The sequence below is a fragment of the Channa argus genome, chromosome 14, assembly GCF_033026475.1.
Source record: "Channa argus isolate prfri chromosome 14, Channa argus male v1.0, whole genome shotgun sequence".
Classification (NCBI taxonomy): domain Eukaryota; kingdom Metazoa; phylum Chordata; class Actinopteri; order Anabantiformes; family Channidae; genus Channa; species Channa argus.
Genome location: NC_090210.1, coordinates 12,703,102 through 12,720,433, shown reverse-complemented (window position 1 = coordinate 12,720,433; position 17,332 = coordinate 12,703,102). Strand labels below are relative to the sequence as shown.

The window sequence follows — 17,332 nt, the reverse complement described above, 5'->3', positions numbered from 1 at the left end:
ATGTTTTATTATTCATTAACATCTGGAGAAACATAATCTTTGTCTTACCTCAAACAGGGCCATGTTCTTGCCTTCATAATAGTTATCTTCATCATTGTCTGAGTTGATGAATGGGCTGGATTCTCTCTGACCATCATCTTCTATTGAAGAAAATACAGTGGAGAAATACTCATTCTTTGACAGATCCTTTTGACAGAACAGCATAAAGATAACAGCAAAGTCAGCAGGTATTGTATATCATCTGTAGTAACTGTGTACTTAAGTCTTAGTAGACAGCGGGCAGACCATGTACATGTAAAGGTACAGTATTTGATCTTTCTAGGGGTCATTCAAAATGTTAATTTTAATGCAGCATTTCACTTTTGCCTTTGGTACTCAAAGGTTTCTATCCCAAACTGAAAATGCCAAATTTGGAATTTCCCCCACTGATCAAAAACATCTTATGAAATTCCTAGCCAGTGTCGCTCAGCCAGCAAGTGTCAAACAAAGACAGTTTTGTAGAAAAAACTCAAACAAAAAGGAGTCTGTGTCATGTCGTTTAGGTTGTTCAAAAAGATCAACAGTGTCATATACTTTTTAGACAAGCAACTGTAGTTAAACTCAAGACGGAACTTAATCCCAGAGGGAAATTGCAATGTTTCAGTTGTTCTCTGCCAGAAGAAAGAAAAGGCATCTGTCAATAAGAATATAAAGTCAAAAGATAAACAAAATGAGGTGTAAAAGGCAGTTAGAGAGGCAGTTACATAAAAAAGATTCATGATTTGCAGATGGTTGGAAACTGTTAAATGTTTGATATTATGATGTCATCAGTTAACCACCCTCAAAAAGGAATATCAGATATATCAGAAATGTTACTTGTATGAGGAAATACAAGTGATCCTTTTTTCGTTGGTTCAAGTAAAAACAAAATACTTAGTGTGTTATGTGTGAAAGCTGATCAGTAGCTCTATTTTTAATATGCTGCTGACATTAGGGTCCACTTTTGGACACATCAATTGAAAGGACCTGTATTCGTGTTTTGAATAATGGAAACAAGCATCACTGTTCACACAATGTTTTACATCTTGCTGGTTACTAATTGAAAAATTCAAAGGGTACGGTCAGAAAGTATCACTCAATTTGCCAATGTTAATTATTTATTTAAAGGTGTTTAAAGCTTTGTGAGTTTGGGACCATTAAATAACCCATCATCTGTTTACACCTGCAACTGTGACTATGTAAATCAGGAATGTTCTATTATCCAAAGCACCATTTAGACACTACTTCTAACACTTTGGATAAAAAGGCCCTGTATTGTTTCTAGAGAATCAAGGTTTTAATTTTCACTGATTCATTTCAAATTTGGGTTCTGCCCCAAGCCTTGCTAAAATCAGTTCTTGTAGACTCTTAACAGAGTAACAGTAAGACATGTCTCTTAAACCACTTCTCAGTTTGGTTTGTCTTGCCCCTGATTGCCTTGCAGTGGTCTCAGCCTGTTATCACACTAGATCTCTCTGTTGTGGGCTCATCTTTATTGCACTGCAAAAACCAAGACCTACTGTGGATGCACAGGACATAATGAAGATTTTAACTAAATGCATCATGCAATGATGAGCAAAAAGAGTATGATTGGTGATTGTTACATTTACTGTATGTTCAAAGTGGGTAAACATTTTGATTCAGATTCTCTGATCTTCATACCAACTGAAAGGCTCTTTCTGCAAAAGCCTCACACCCGTGTGTGCAGAGGTGAAGGCCAGTGTTAGAAAAGTAATCACTGCTAGCTGGGTGGCATTGTGCAGCCACTTTGTATCCATCTCAAGTTGCTTATTCAGTTGTTCTAAGCATTTTAATAACATACAATACACAATACAGAATGACATGTCTATCATTTTCATAGGGAATGGATTACTATTAATGAACTATGTTCATTGTCTCAACACACTACATAACAGATTGTTTGTATCGCCCCATGGTGTAAGTGCTTTTAGTTTAAAAGAACAAAATACATTAATGAGAATGAATATCTGCCCATTTCCTCAACAATGCACTGAACAACATACTGGTGATAAACCAGGAATAGGCAATAAAAAAACACCAAATCTAAAGATAAAGATAATAATAATTTTAAAATGGGATATTGCAAATTTACTCAAACTTCTTGATTTGCTCTTAGACTTATTTTGATGTAAATTGGATGTAAGCATAATACTGCCTGGCACCATTGGCATACTTTTTCGTAGTTCATAGAAGGTAACATATTTCTCTTTTAATGGTGATTTCAGTGACGCTAAAGTGCCAGGGCAAAGGATGTGGCATGACAACAACAGTAACAAAGAAATTACAGAGAAGCATATCTTGCTATTAATAGACGCTCTAGCTCTCTAATGAGTTGTAGGCTGACTAACTGCATAAAGGGCTGAAGGTCTCTCTTATACTCACATGTACTTTGTACACAGAAACACACTAAGCTGTCTATTAGACTCTGGAATCAGACTAACACACCTATGTCTCACCATTTGAATACTCACTAAGTGTAAAGTTGACTTTTATCTTCAAAAGTAAGGTCTTTGCCTCAACTCCAAACGAACAAAATCACCTGCTAATTGCTTACCAACACCAGACCTCAGCCTTAACTGCAAACTTCCATGGACAAAGCAAACAGACACTCACATAGTTTTATCATTAGCTTGCGCAAATTCCCGAAAGTTCCTATGCAGTTATCATGATAACCAGCAGGTGTCCCTGTTTATTCATGTACAAAAGCAGAGCTTTACTGAGGCTCAGGTCATCGAGTGCACAACTGTACAAGTATGTACAATACAGAGTTGATCGCCATGATTCTAAATGACAGTTCATTGAACTGTGATGAATTTAAATCATGTGTAGGTTATCACTTAATGTTCACACTTAATTGAAATAATGGAGGAAGTAGAAAGACCAGCTGGGTTGGCAAACATGATCACTCGGTTCAAAGAATAAAGAATGTAACATCTATGATACCTGTTTAACTTGTCGGTTCTCTGCTGCCAGTGCCTTGTTAGATCAAAATGCTGCCATGTTACATGTGGTGTGCAGACACCAAAGTTTTAATACAAAATCCTAATTTCTGACATGTGTGTTTTGGTCAGCCACCAATGCAACCAAACTAAGTAGTCAACAGGATATAGGATGACTGGACTAAATAAATCTCCTGAACATCTTTACATCAACATTTGTTAGTGATCACTATTAAAATAATCATTAGGTCTAAATCTCAACTCAAAGTAAGCATTTCCAAAATATGATACCAGTTATAAGTTTATAAAATGTGTGCTTTTTGATCTCGGTGGCATCACGAGAGCTGAAGTCTTTTAGACAAAAGAAGAAAGAAGAAAATCCGGATTATCTTGTCCAACAAGAAGACATTTCTTTTAGTGGGTAATTGTTTGATACTTGAGATATCTCCTACTGCTGTTATAACAAGCTAAATGATGTCTAAGAGAAACAAGACAAAAACAGGATATTTTCTTGAAATTTGTTTTCCTTTGGACGAGTGTCAAACCAGTTTGGTGAGACATCCGATTAAACAGACATGAGAAGAGAAATGTACTTTAGAATGGCAGAAGAAAAGTGATTCTATTGGAAGGGCCCCGCACTAGACTATGATGATTAAAATCTGTTTTCTATTATACAGTTGCTAGAAGTGATGGCATGTGTAAAATGCTGACGGCAAGAGGACTTGAAATTAAGATTTCATGCATATGTGAATAGATGAAAATACCACACAGCTGGTTATCATAGCATAGTACTATGACTAGAGATGATAAATGCCATAATTCTGTGCTCACGTCACTGATTTTATTGGGGATTGAGGTTGCACTTTTTATTGACTCTAAGCAGTTGGTAAGGCAACTGCCACAGTTTGCGGGAAATTACTGGTCCCAATCAAAACACAAAATCATTGATTTCACACTTAATATGTTGTTACTTTGGACTGAAACAGCACAGCACATTCCCTTTGTTACTTTGTCTCTATTCTCTATCATTTTTTGCTAACAGGACATACGTTTTCCCATCTTTGCTCATCAAAGCCTAGTGAAACAAGTAATTCTACAATATGCAAGCAGTTGGAAAAAAAGAAACACAACACTGTTTGCAGGATGCTGCTTTGGAAAATTATGGCACTGAGATGTTAATGTTTACACAGATGGCATCTTGTCTAATCAGCACTGTGTGTCGTGTGAGTATGTGTGCCTGTGTGTGTACATGGATGTGTGTCATTTTAAGTGCTGCATGTACTGTGGCTTCAGTCCTTATAAAGAAAGCGATGAGGAGTGTACTTCAGTAAATGATGGTCTTTGATTGTTTTTCACCATTCTTACAATAGTTTAGTTTTAGTAATTAGGCTAGGGCTAAATTTTACACATCGAGCGATTTACTTGATGCAACAGTACAAGCAGCATTCAATTACTGTACTTAAGTAAATTTTTTCATGTATACTTTTATTAAGGACTGTGGATTTAATTATGTCTACTATGATTTTTGCTCCACTGCATCTAAGAGCTTTTACTCCAAGAGAGTGTTTACTCCACAACATTTCTAATAAATGTGGTGTTACAAGTTACAATCACGTTGATTAACACATTTAATAATACAGTACCTTTTTCATCCTTTTTCCCTTTTTTAAATGAATAGTGAGACAGGAATCCATCCTTTAACCAATCAGCCCAGGCAGGCATAGTGTTAATCCCTCTGTCCTTAAGCACAAACAGCACACCTGTATAATCTATGATAACACTCCTAAAATGGAGGCACACAGTCTCCATGATATACTCCAAAAATCATATTTTCAGAACTGCTAATCTAACTCTTTGGTTTTAAAGTATAAAAAGGGGCTTCCAGTATAGAAATGATCTCTCTAGCACAGGCACACATAAAGAATCTAGTTATTTGCAAATATGAGTAAAATACTGGCTGTAATAAAGGCCTGGTAAAAATGACAGTTTAGCTAGCCTTAATATACTGGAACTCTAAGCATTAGTGCATAGTTCAGGTGGTGTGTTTAAGTGTACTCTCAGCCATAAAAAAATCTCAATTATAAAATAATCAAAGTCTGAACTATACAATGGGGGACCACATAGTAGAGAATAAAATTAGATCTTATATTGTTGTTATATGATTGTCAATGATTTTAAAAGAATGATCTGTAATATTTAAAATAGCTCAATGATTTACATTTTTAATAATAGAACTATTAAAAGCAGTGTGGTTATATGAGGAGAAGGAGCTGTGTTTAAGCAGCTATCAGCCTTACTAAGTCTGAGAAGCCACCGTATTTTTTGACACCTGCTATGGTCAGAAGCTGTTCCCAAACTGCTGCAGGAACAATCAGCTGACTGTCACAGATCAGATCACTCCTTTTAATTTACATACAGTGCAGTGTGAAAACGAAAATTAAAAGTTATCTTTCAAATGAAAAATACTTAGATGTTAAATTAAATTTGGAAAATCAAAAAGAGCATTTTCCATGTGTTGTTTTCTTTTTAATATTCATTTAAATTATATGTTCAATATACCTCTATATGACAATGTGGTTAAATCATTTCACAAAAATCCTTAGAGGTTCTTTAGGTTCATTGGTTGTGAGCTTGGTCCAAAGTTATAACTGTAATTTCAACAAGTTATCACACAAAATAGTTAGCTAAACAACCTCAGATACTTTAGGATTGAGATAAGACTTTCCAGGAAACCACTATTAAGCATTGCCAAAGGGAAAAAATTCCATCGCACCAATCCTTGATGCTCTGATTTTGCCCTCAGGTCACATGGTGTTTTAAGGAAGCGTGGAATTTAGCAAGTGTAGCTACTTGGCATGTAAAAGCACTGCATTCAGTCAGATTGTGAAAGACAATTAAAGCAAGTCAACTTATCTAAAGGTAAAAGCAGCACAACCACTTTGGAGATTTAACCCTCCAACACACAGACACACAGACAGAAAGATTAGATAAAGGCAAGACCAGACATCAGCATAATCCTACACTTATACAGTGAAGTATAATGACACATGGAAACGCATGTTTTTGAAAAATACAAATCCCATTTCCAGAGATGTTGCGACACTGTGTAAAGTACAAGTAAAAAGAGATCGCAATGATTTGCAAATCATTTACAACTTATTTTGATTTGGATAGTACAGATAAATAGTACTGGATAGTAGTACATTCACCAGATGAACTGATTTGAGCGATATGTCTCAATAAAGTTGGGACAGTGACAATAAAAGTAGAAAAGTTCCAATGCTAAAGGAGAAAACATCCGGAAAACATGTAACTAATGAAGTTAACTGGCAACAGGTCAGTATTATGAATATGAAAGCAGGTAAGGTTATTCACGTGTTTGACTTTGACTGAGAATAACCTTTGTCTACATAAAATTGTAAAGAATTTAGGGATTTTAATATCTCCAGTTCATAATATCATTAAAACATTCAGGCAATCCACAGGAACCTCTGTGTGCAAGAGCAAAGACCAAAGAAAACAACATTGAAAGCTGTAATCTTTGGGCTCTCAGGCAGCACTGCATTAAAACCAGATATGATTCTGTGGTGTAAATCACCACATGGGCTCAGGAACACCTCTAAAAAACACGGCCAGTGAACACTGTCTCTGCTTCCACAAATGTCAGTTGAACCTCTATCATGCAAATGAAAACATTAAAACAAGCTCCAGAAACACTGCTGCCTTATTTGAGCCTGAGCTAATTTAACCTAAACCTTAACCCAATTTAACCTGTCCTGTGCTTTTCATGAGTCAAAATTTGAAATTCTTTTTTTGAAATCATGGACACTGCATTCTCCATATTAAAGAGGAGAAGGAATATCCGTCTTGTTATCAGAACAGAGTTCAAAAGCCAGCATCTGTGATATTATTGGTGTGCATAAATGCACACAGCATGGGTCCCTTATATCTGGACAATGTCCAGAGCCTTCAGAATCTCATCCACACCTGGTGACTTCCCACCGAGGAGCTCTTTAACTACCTCAGAGACCTCCCCGAGTAATATGGGATCCCGCCAGACAAGCGTGATAACATTGCAGGGGAGAAAGATGTCTAAAATGCTATGCTAAACCTGCTGCCATTGCAACCCAACTCAGGATAAGTGGACGATTATGGATGAATGGATGGATGAATTTGCTAGTTTCAGCAATGCAATGTAAACCAATTGTAAAATTTAGCCTGAATTGTATCTAAATCACACAGTAAGGAGTTACCTGAAAATGTATCAAACCAGACCAGGAAATGTCCCAAAGATAGAAGAGGGTAGAATCAGGTAATCATTTACATACACTGTTACAGTAGTGGTTAAGATAAGGTTTAGGAAAGTTATGTATACAAGCTTACACTTAAAGATTGACGAGTGAGTGCCTCTTATTTGGCTGAAAAAAAAAAAAAAACCCAAACAAACACTTTACTGAAAAGTGGGGAAACTGTTATGGACTTGGGGATTCAGTGTCTTAAACGACTGAACTGAACTCCACTGACTCTGCTATTTATGGATGACTGCCTTACTAACTGAGCCACAGCCACCGCGAAATTAGTGTTCCACTGACTGATCAGACAGTGTGACAGATACTCCATGAAGCAAACCTCTACAGACAGCATCTAAGAGCTAAGCCCTTCAATCAGACCGCCCCCCACTCACTCACTCACCTACACATACATAGGCCAGAGGAAATAGAATGGAAGAAACCTCAGGAAGAACAACACAGGAGGGATCTGTCTCTCTCTCGTATACTGGGTGGCACCGGGTGTTTTGCTGTGTGAAGTATTCATGTTCCTTCCTGTGTCAGTGTGGGTTTCCTACGAATTCTTTGGGTTCCACCCACATTCCAAAGACTAATATGCCCCCAATCACTTGGTTAAAAAAAAAGTCATTAACACTTTTCAAAATAAAAGTTCAGTGTTGAAATGTCCACGGCTGTACAATAACAATTTACCAACAGTAGAACTTTATAAAATATAATTTCATATTATAATATTTCAGGTTGTTTGCTACTCATTTGTTTGCCATATTGAATACATAGTTTACCTGCTATTTGTGCCAGGTACCTTATTTCTGACATTTTTTGCTGACTTTACAAATGTGCCTTTAATTGAATCTCGCCTCATATTTTTTAAAGGGTCCAATCCCCACCGTGGTCTTACATAGTTTTAATTATATTTTCTTATAGTGTTACATTTTAATTTCTTTAAATTTTTATCTGTAAACTTAAAAAATGTCATCTTAGTAACTCAGTTATGTATTCCACGTAATTAAATAAGGCTATAGCTAGGCAAAACAGAGATACAAAATAATAAGGATGATAAAGGCAAATTAATGACATTAAAGCGGAAATTTGTTGTTTATTACATTTTCCTGGAGCAGTCTTTTAAGATAATCCAAAGGCAGCTTGCAGTCTCTCTATTTCTAATTATATGAACATAAATATTTTCAAATCTCTGTTTTTTTGTCTTTTACATAATTTGCCAACCAGTCTTAAAACTTTAAACCTGTTTTTTTTTTTGTCTTTTTAGGTAATGTTGGTTTATTATAGACCTACAGCCCTGCACTACATCCATGATGCAGCAAAGAGCCTCAACCATCAATCAGGGGTTGCACTGACGTCAGTACAACAACACACACTGCCCGGCAAGCACTAGCTTGTTAAATAGCAACATGATTAAAAACTGTGTGTTTTTTAGGGGTTGTGTAAAGCATGTGCCTGCCATTACATGTATCGGACTATGTCAGCATGCTTCCATTTGTTATAGTCACACTAATGAAGCATCAAACCTAAACATTTAAACTTCTAAATTCAACCAGTGCATTTTGTGATAGGCTCCAGTTCCCACATGACCACCAACGGTAATAAAATGGTACTAAAATCTCCTTGGCAGATAGGTCTACAAGTGAAATGACACAGTGTATTCTTACCTGAGTGAGATCCTTGGAAGTTCTCCTCATCTTCCTCCCCAAAAACTTTGCCCAGGCTGACAGGTTTACCGCTTCCAGCTGTCCCCACGGTATTGTTGCCATCCTCTGTGTCTTCTACTGGCACTACCGTGAAGTTGGTGGGCATCTTGGATGTTTTTTGCCCACAACAAACTATGAAGAGGTGTCTAATGACCTCAGCTAGGGTGATGAAATCTGAACGTTCACTCGTCACAAAAAAGAGAAAAAGAATACCAAAGGGAAGTCAAGTGAAAGGAACAGAACCTGATTAATGCGCTATTAAGGAGAGCTAATGGTTCAGTTACAGCACAACATGGCACTCACTCCAAATCTGTTGTTTCCTTTCTCTTTGTAATGTGATCCAGTGGGCTGTAAACTCTGTGCCGCCTCCTGCACATGAGGCAGGCTAAAGTCCTCCTGTGTATCTTCCCAGTCTCTCTCCTTGTTCCTTTCCCTCCCTTTTCTCCCCGCTGTTCCAAGACTATTGCCCCATGTGACCAGCTCTTTACCATATGAAGTGGGCTGGAGTCCATACATGGAGAACACTAGAGCTCCTCCCTCTGTTCTCACCGTCCCTCTTCTCACACTCACACCTTTGTAAAGTTGTGAAACAACTTATTTATAAAACTAAAGAAAAAGAATAAGGAAAAAAGTAAACAAAGAAAACAATCAGCTCAGGTTCAGCAAAGACAAACCAAACACACACATTTTCCTTGTCAGTTCTTTGTCTTTGTATGGGTTTCTTCCTGTCCCTTCAGGCTGGTAGTTCCCATGTCTTGTTTCCTAAAGGTAACTGTAATGGGTGTCACCTTGTCCACAATGCATTATGGGTAGAGCGGGTGAAGCACATTGCACACACATTGTGTCAGTAAAGGAAACACCTTGAAAGCTATGAGACACTTTCCTTACATTACAAAAGACACAGAGTCACAGGGGGAAACAGATAAAGCTTTGAATTACAATGGGAAAAAAACAAGAATTGGTTTATGGGTATGACTGTTTCAGTTGGGTACTTCACCTCAATGCAATAGTAAATATAACAGACTCCAGTGCTAGAGAATCCAAGAAAACAGCAGGGTTTCTTTTCTTAGTTTAAGCTAGTTATTGCAATTCTGCCAAGTTTAAAAACAGTTTGACGTGATGAACTGAAAGTTCCAGAAGCTAGCAATAAGTTAAGTAATTTTCAACTGCAACATTATTCTCAGCTTTGTTGACAACTGTTTATGAATGTTAACAAAATGTTTCCCAAAGATGACAACTAGCTTAGCTTTGTTCTTGAAATATATGTTACCTGCCTATTTTATCTGTCTAGCAATTTTTGGTTATTCTTTGCTGAGAATATTTTGTTCTTCTTTGCCTTACCTTGTGTTAGGTTTGGGAAAATTCGTATAATACATTTTTGAACTTTGTAAACCCAACGTTACCTTAACTTCATCTACATCAACTACTGTACTTTTGATACATAATGAGTAATAGTTTAGTCAAATAGTTCCCTTCAATTTCTAGAGACTAGTTTTCGTTTAAAGCTAGTTTTGTTGTTGAGTTTTTCTGTGGTGTTAAGCCAGGAGTAACGTTACCCCAAACTTATTATTACACGCGTAGAAAAAAAACAACAACAACAACGTCATTTGTGCGACAGGCTAGTCATGTAAACATTGAACGGTACAGCGTTAGCTCGCTACTTACATTCAAACGTTTCTTCCAGTTTGGCGTAACTCCAAGCTTCTCTATAAAGGCCCATCATACATAAAACTTTAATGTTGACTCGCTACTCCTTTCGTTCGTGTTGATTTTTACCGGTCTGTGAAGTGGCGACACTTAATGATGACGACAGCAAATACGAATTCCCACGTGATAGCGGAGACGGCCAGATGGGACGCAAACAGGACCACAAACGATTAAGAATTACGATATGAATCCTAAACAAAATTCAGTTGATTAGCGTGATCTATATGTTCAAACGAACTTTATTTGTCAACACAGGCTGCCCAGATATTTGACAGTATGTCGTCCTAAAACACTACAAAAAATCCAAAGAATAAAACAAGCAAACAAACAAACAAAACGACATTTATTATATCCACAATGACATTCTTTCTATCTGCCCTAACTGCCATTTCCGAATCCACAAAATCATTTTCTCTAGGACTTATATCTACAATGTAATTTAATAAATGTAATAACATTTTACATATCCACAATATTGTAGATATCAGCAAGTAAGACCAAAAAATAAAATTAAAGATATATCCAATGTAATTTAAAAATATACAAACTACAAATGTCAATACCCACAATTCCTTCTGTGACTATTAAAAATGCAAATTCAGATACCTATACATTTATTAGATGACTAGAAACAATGCAACTCTAGATATCCATAAATATCTGTTTTGTTTGCTGGTTTGTTTGTTTTTCATTTCAGATATTTCAGAAAATAGAATTATGACTAGTAACAACTGGAATGCAGTGGAACTTTTTCCTAGTAAGAATTTTATTGCAGATATCCAGACTATTCACTCTATTTTTGATTCCTGAAAATAAAATCCCAATACACATGAAAGGCAAAATTAATGTCATTTGTCCTAGGAAGAATAACGGTAAATGGTGGTAGTGGACATTAGCTTTTTATCTGTATCTTTTGACGCATTTGGGTGGGATGAGGACAACTTTGTTTTCATGCTGAGACAAAATGGAGACTGCAGCAAAACACACTTTTTTTCCTTGGTTCTCAGGAGGATATGTTCCAGATCTTTCGGATTTAAAGTGATTAATTCATACCAGCAGCAACAAGTGATGTAGCCTATGTCCATGTAATTTCAGCAGAGGGTGCTGTGGGCCAAAGTTGAGAGTAAATAAAAACTAAAGAGATGCAAAGTCTAATTACAAGCAAGAGTCTGTGTGTCTCTGTGTGTGTGTGTGTGTGTGTGTGTGTGTGTGTGTGTGTGTTTGCGTGTGTGTGTGTGTGCATGCTTTAAACCGCATAGTTAACAGTTCTCATGCATAGTTGTTTATGGAACTCTGAGATGCAAAACCTCCATGTATATTGCAAACAATGCCAAACATTTCCTTGCTGGCATCAGCTAATCACTAGGGTTATATCACTTGGCCCATGAGTGAACTACTACAGCTTATCCTTCCTGGACAAAACTGCCATTTTATCCTCCTCAGCTGGCTTAAGTGTGAATGTTAAAGAAAGTAAAAGCGAGGGAGGTAGAGGCGAAATCAAATCCCTTTAGCAAACAGCAAAAAGGTCAGTGCTGACGCAGACCAGGGTAAGACTGCTCTCCCTCAAGACTATATTCTTAAGTAGCTAGATCCTATTTGTAGCATTTTTACCTGTTTACTGACTCCCCCACTCCAAAACCAGGTAGCTGTGCAAACATATTGGAGGGTTTGGATGACTTCTTGTGTCATCACAGTGGATACATTTCAACTGTTGGCACTGTGCTGTCAGACCACAAGAAGCAATATCAGTGCAAATGAGGGGGGGAGAGCTATTTTCTCAGTTGATAGTTTATAAAAATTATTTGATATGAGAGCAGCTTTAAATTATAAATACTGATAAATCGAAGTACTTTACTACCAAGCAGGACAAAGCTAAGCGATTTATTAGAACCAACTGCACTTTGTTTACTACATTATATTTAGACCTAATTTGGTCTTCTGAAGTCTAAGGGGTCCTTATAAATATTAAAATGCTCTACTACATCATAAAAAAGAACAGTTGGGTGTAAAAGGTTGCATTCCCTTATTTTAAAAAGGGCATGTAAGGGGATGCAAACATAACCCTAAAACTAACATATGGTAAAGGGAAATACGCATTCAGTACAGATCTTCTTTCATGATCAGTAGTAACAAAAATAGTCAAGGAGTGTATGCCAGTTTGCATCCTCCTTGATACAATCACTAAAAATAACTTAACTGAACAGCAATTCAGACTAATAAAATATTAATTCACACAAATAAATGAACAAATACAGAAACACTTATTTTTGTCCTTTAAACAAAGTGAGTGCGGATACTGTTGCCCCATGCTGCTTGTTTCTCAGCTACTTGGATGACTTGTAATGAAGGTGATGATGGACTCTTGTAGACAGTAGTAAAATATAAAACATATTTGTAATTTTTTGGATTTGGTTCTGAAATGTTAGTTATGTAGACCACCTTTTGTTAACACATACGTTTTACAGGCTTTGATTTTATGCTGAAAATTATGCTGATTACACCTCATATTAAAAGAAATGAAATGAACAAAAAACAAACAGCATCTAGATCTCATGTACAAACAATTAAAGAAGACATGTCTCTGGAGCCATTTCATTCTGCTTGGTGACCCACAAATTATGTAAATGTTACATAAAGCTTGAAGGTTTCACAGTAAATGTCCGTTTGTTAGACGTAAGCCAACTGACACATAACTTAGTCAAATAGTTCCCCTCACTTTCTAGAGACTAGTTTTCATTTAAAGCTAGGCACAATTTAATTTATACATGAATCTTATGAAAGATGCACAAACAAAAAACTGATTGTCTTATTACAAGAAAAAGTCTGTATAACAAACAGCCAAATACAGAAAAGAAATTAAGATTTCTGTTCAAATCCTTAGTGCATTCTACCCCAGTTTACTTACTGAACGTTTTTATTAGAGCATGTGTAGTATTTGTAGTGTAGTATTTGTAATGCTGTGGCCTAAGGACATCAATGTGGGCATATACTGAAGCCTCAGTCCTGGTTATAAATATGGGCATTTTGCTCATGTAGGCCTACCATACTGTTTAGAATATATAAAATACCAATGTTATACTTTTTCCTTTCATACCCCACCCCCCCCAATTTCATGAGTCTGTGCTAAGCCAGCCATAAGCGCCACAAGGGCACCAGGCAAGTGTAACCAGCGCTTAGACAACTATTTTTGGTACCAGTGGAAAGTTTTGACGGGATTCTGTGGTGGTGGTAGTGCTGGGGGGGGGGAAAGAAGAAGAAGAAGGTTCTGTGAATCTTGTGAGACTGTGGGAAACAGTGACCCTCTGCCACACTCTGCTGGCACTCGAGGTTTGCATGTGGGTTACCAACAAAACAGTAAGACAGAGAGAGCGATGCGAAGACCATAAATTTGACTTTGGGATCAAAATGAGTGTATGTGTCTATGTTTTTGATGGGTCAAATGTATAGAGCTCTGGTGAGACCTAAATTCACCATCCTCAAAATCTTTTCAAGTTGTCATTCAAAGTCTTGACACTTTGATTTCAACGAAACAAAATAGCAGTTCAGCTGGTAAAGGGTGCACTCACATCATTATCTCAGGTTTTGTTATGAGACAGACTAATCTTTCAGTATCATACTGTCCCTTGAGAAAAGTAGAAGAGATAAAGGACAAAAGGACAAAGGCTGCTGGCAAAGTGAATGAACATTGGAGGCTAAGTAGAAGAAGTCATTATAGGGAGTGTGAATAAAAAAAATGGTTTGACGACCTTAAATGACAGAAAGGCAAAAACCAAATAAATACATTTGGCATCAAATAATAGCTTAATTTTAAAGGTCGACTTCACCAATTTTCAACGTGCTTTCTATGGCTTTAGTTTAGGGTGTAAATGTACAACAATGTAAACTTCCATCTGACAATGTTCAAAAATTTCTGATTACCTGCTTTAAACTGTGAATGGTATTACTCCTCTAATCTACAGTAACTATAGGGAACAGAATTGGAAAGCATGCAGTATATCCCCAAATATAGAGGTATTCCTTTAAATGTGACCCTTTCCAGAGCCACAGGGAACTGTTAAAACCTGCTGGACTACATCCAAGCCTGCAGGTGCGCAAAGCGGCTCCCTGTAAAATGTTGATTGTATACTTGTTAACCTGCAAAATGGTTATGTCACCATGAGGCAATCCACACTCACCACCAGAACAATGTTTAGTGCAGAGTTATGGTTATACAGACTAATATTAAACTATATAATATTAGACTAATATTAAATCATAAGTGCCTTGGTTTAACCAAATAGCATTTTGTGACTTGAAACGCCTACATTGTGTCAAGAGAAAGTAAAGTGAAGCGGTTCACAGTTATAAATACTCCCCAACCAACAGAAAAGCCAGCAATGGGGAGATGATTGCCATGTTCCACCACCAAAACACAGCTGCTAACTACGCTGAAATAATACCAACGTCTAAATCTATGAGTGGTGGAAGGCTGAGAAGATGGAGTCCAACCACACACTCAAACATTAGCACACACACACATTGCTTTTCATCTTGTCTGCAGTGATTGTTCGCCCACATGCACGGTGTGTGTCCGCCCAGGAGTTAACCGCCTGAGGAGCGGGCTATAAAGCCCGATCATGATTGCACGAGTCATATTTAGAAACGTGGCTCCCTTCTACACAATGAGAACTACACATCCAGCTGCTGAGGTGCATTTGTACATAAACACTCCGCGCACATATATACAGTATACACGCACACCGGTGTGTTTCAGGAACAGCCAGCTGTTTCCATATTTCAAACATATCTCAAAAACCCTCATAATTGCTACGTCTATTTAGCGTTTCTGTATTTTGCTGACCAACACACACAATCAGACAGGTTTTATCGCTAAAACTGGCAACACAGCAGTATGTTGTTAGACTTAAACAAACACCAACATGACTATTTATTCACTGGCTATGAAAAGCCTCATACTTTCCCTTACTGCTAAATGTAATGGATTAAGTATTCTAGGCCTGTAACTAGCATAATTCAAAGAACCATGAGTTGATAGTTATGACTATAAGTGAAAACATATAGAAGCAAAGCAGAGTGACTTGGTTTAGATTGGTTTGAGAAGGAACTTTTTTGGGCCTTTTTAGTGCATGCAGCGGTCTGCTGTGTGGCTCATGGGAGAGGGTAGTCCTCTAACTCTAGTGGGGGCCCTCTCAAAGATAGCAGGTTATACTGTGGTAAGTTGAACACATAAAGATCAAGGGGCCTAGATTCCTAGCAGCTTTAAAAAACTGCATGTTTTCATTTTCATTTTCACAGACTACAGTTGAGCATTTTGGCAGTGTTAGGCATTGTATGATATGTTTTAAAGTAAATGTGTTGTATTTTTTGTTCACTTTGCCCTTAATCACTGCAAATATATTCATTTTGGTAAGTCTTTGTAACATGCCATTATTAGGCAAAAAGTTAGTCAGCCAGTTTTGTATCAGTGACTCTTGATTCTCCAACAATCAAGTCACTGCAATTATTGTCACCATCAGTTTTTGTCTCTTAGATTTTTCTTTTTACAGATTATACAAATGTGACAAAAAGCAGGTACAGTATGCAGAGCTTTAAGCTGGATATTTTCTCCACTTTCTGTGGGAATGCTTTATAGAACGCTTAGTTAACCTCAACTTTTGCTGGCTCCAACTTCATGTGAGATAGTTTCATACATAATTTCATAGATAAAATCTTCAACTGCTTTCTTTAGGTGAGAAACTAGAACGCATTACCTTTGCTTGATTGACAGCCTGGTTAAATGTCTTAAAAGTCTGCTGCGATGGACTACTTGGCTTCAAAGGTAGCTATTTGTCTGACCAACCTGTCTGACTGGTGACTCATAAAGTAAATTTCATGCTGATGGAGAGCCGCCTGCCTGCTCTTAATGTTTGGACCTGTATTATTTGACTGCCATGATGTCTGACTGACAGGCGGGCTACAGTAAGTTACTGGAGGATTTCACAGGAGTCCTGTGCCAGTTACTGCCTCTGCAACAGGAGCCTGTGAATTTTGACAGTGCTCTGATGCTCGCCATTTTCTCAAGGAGACCTGGCCCAAACACAGTTAACATATTTCATCTTGGTTCGTTGGTGTTTTATATAGATTCAGGGAAGCGATATGTTCACTTCAGATCCATAATACAGATATCATGTTACCAGATGAGCCAGTTGGGGCCAAACTGACTATAATTGGCATTTTGTGATGTTTTCTTTTGATGATTTTCCAGTGTTTTTCCTCATATCTCGAAAAAAATGTTTACAATTATGTAGCATTTCTAGTCAAATATTTTCACTAAATAGCTCATACACTGATCAGCCACAAAATTAATACCAGCTGGTAAAATCAGCTCCACCTTTACCAACAGTGACCTTTGACACATGACAACACGTTTTGCCATAATTATTATAAAAAGTATTATTAAAATTTACATTCATAAATTAACATGACCTGCTTAGTATTTGTGCTTGAGTAAAAGATTTAAACTGGTGGCTGTATTGAATTTTTGAGGACAATACTTACACCTCCTCTGCACACAGTGTATCACATTTTGTTGTGTATGGCCTGTGTAGCTGCAAACTCCTAAGGGGCCATGCTGACTCTTGTCCTCCATGTCATTATTATGACCAGCAGTGGT

General features: G+C 37.2%; 1 protein-coding gene across 9 annotated transcripts in view; it reads right to left on the bottom strand.

The window, feature by feature from the left end:
* Window positions 1–10,750, bottom strand: part of LOC137098457 (solute carrier family 12 member 7-like) — a 33,103-nt gene extending 22,353 nt beyond the window's left edge. For 2 of the 9 annotated variants that reach the window (XM_067474699.1, XM_067474702.1), the window contains exons 1-2: window positions 8,935–9,755; window positions 49–137 (exon numbers count right to left, since the gene is read on the bottom strand). In XM_067474699.1, the coding sequence (XP_067330800.1) occupies window positions 49–137; window positions 8,935–9,079 (234 nt within the window). In that variant the 5' untranslated portion in view covers window positions 9,080–9,755. Of the gene's footprint in view, window positions 1–48; window positions 141–8,934; window positions 9,795–10,314; window positions 10,332–10,638 lie in introns of those variants that run through there. The other 7 variants (XM_067474700.1, XM_067474703.1, XM_067474694.1 and 4 more) reach the window with 6 other exon arrangements.
* Window positions 10,751–17,332: the final 6,582 nt, after the last annotated feature.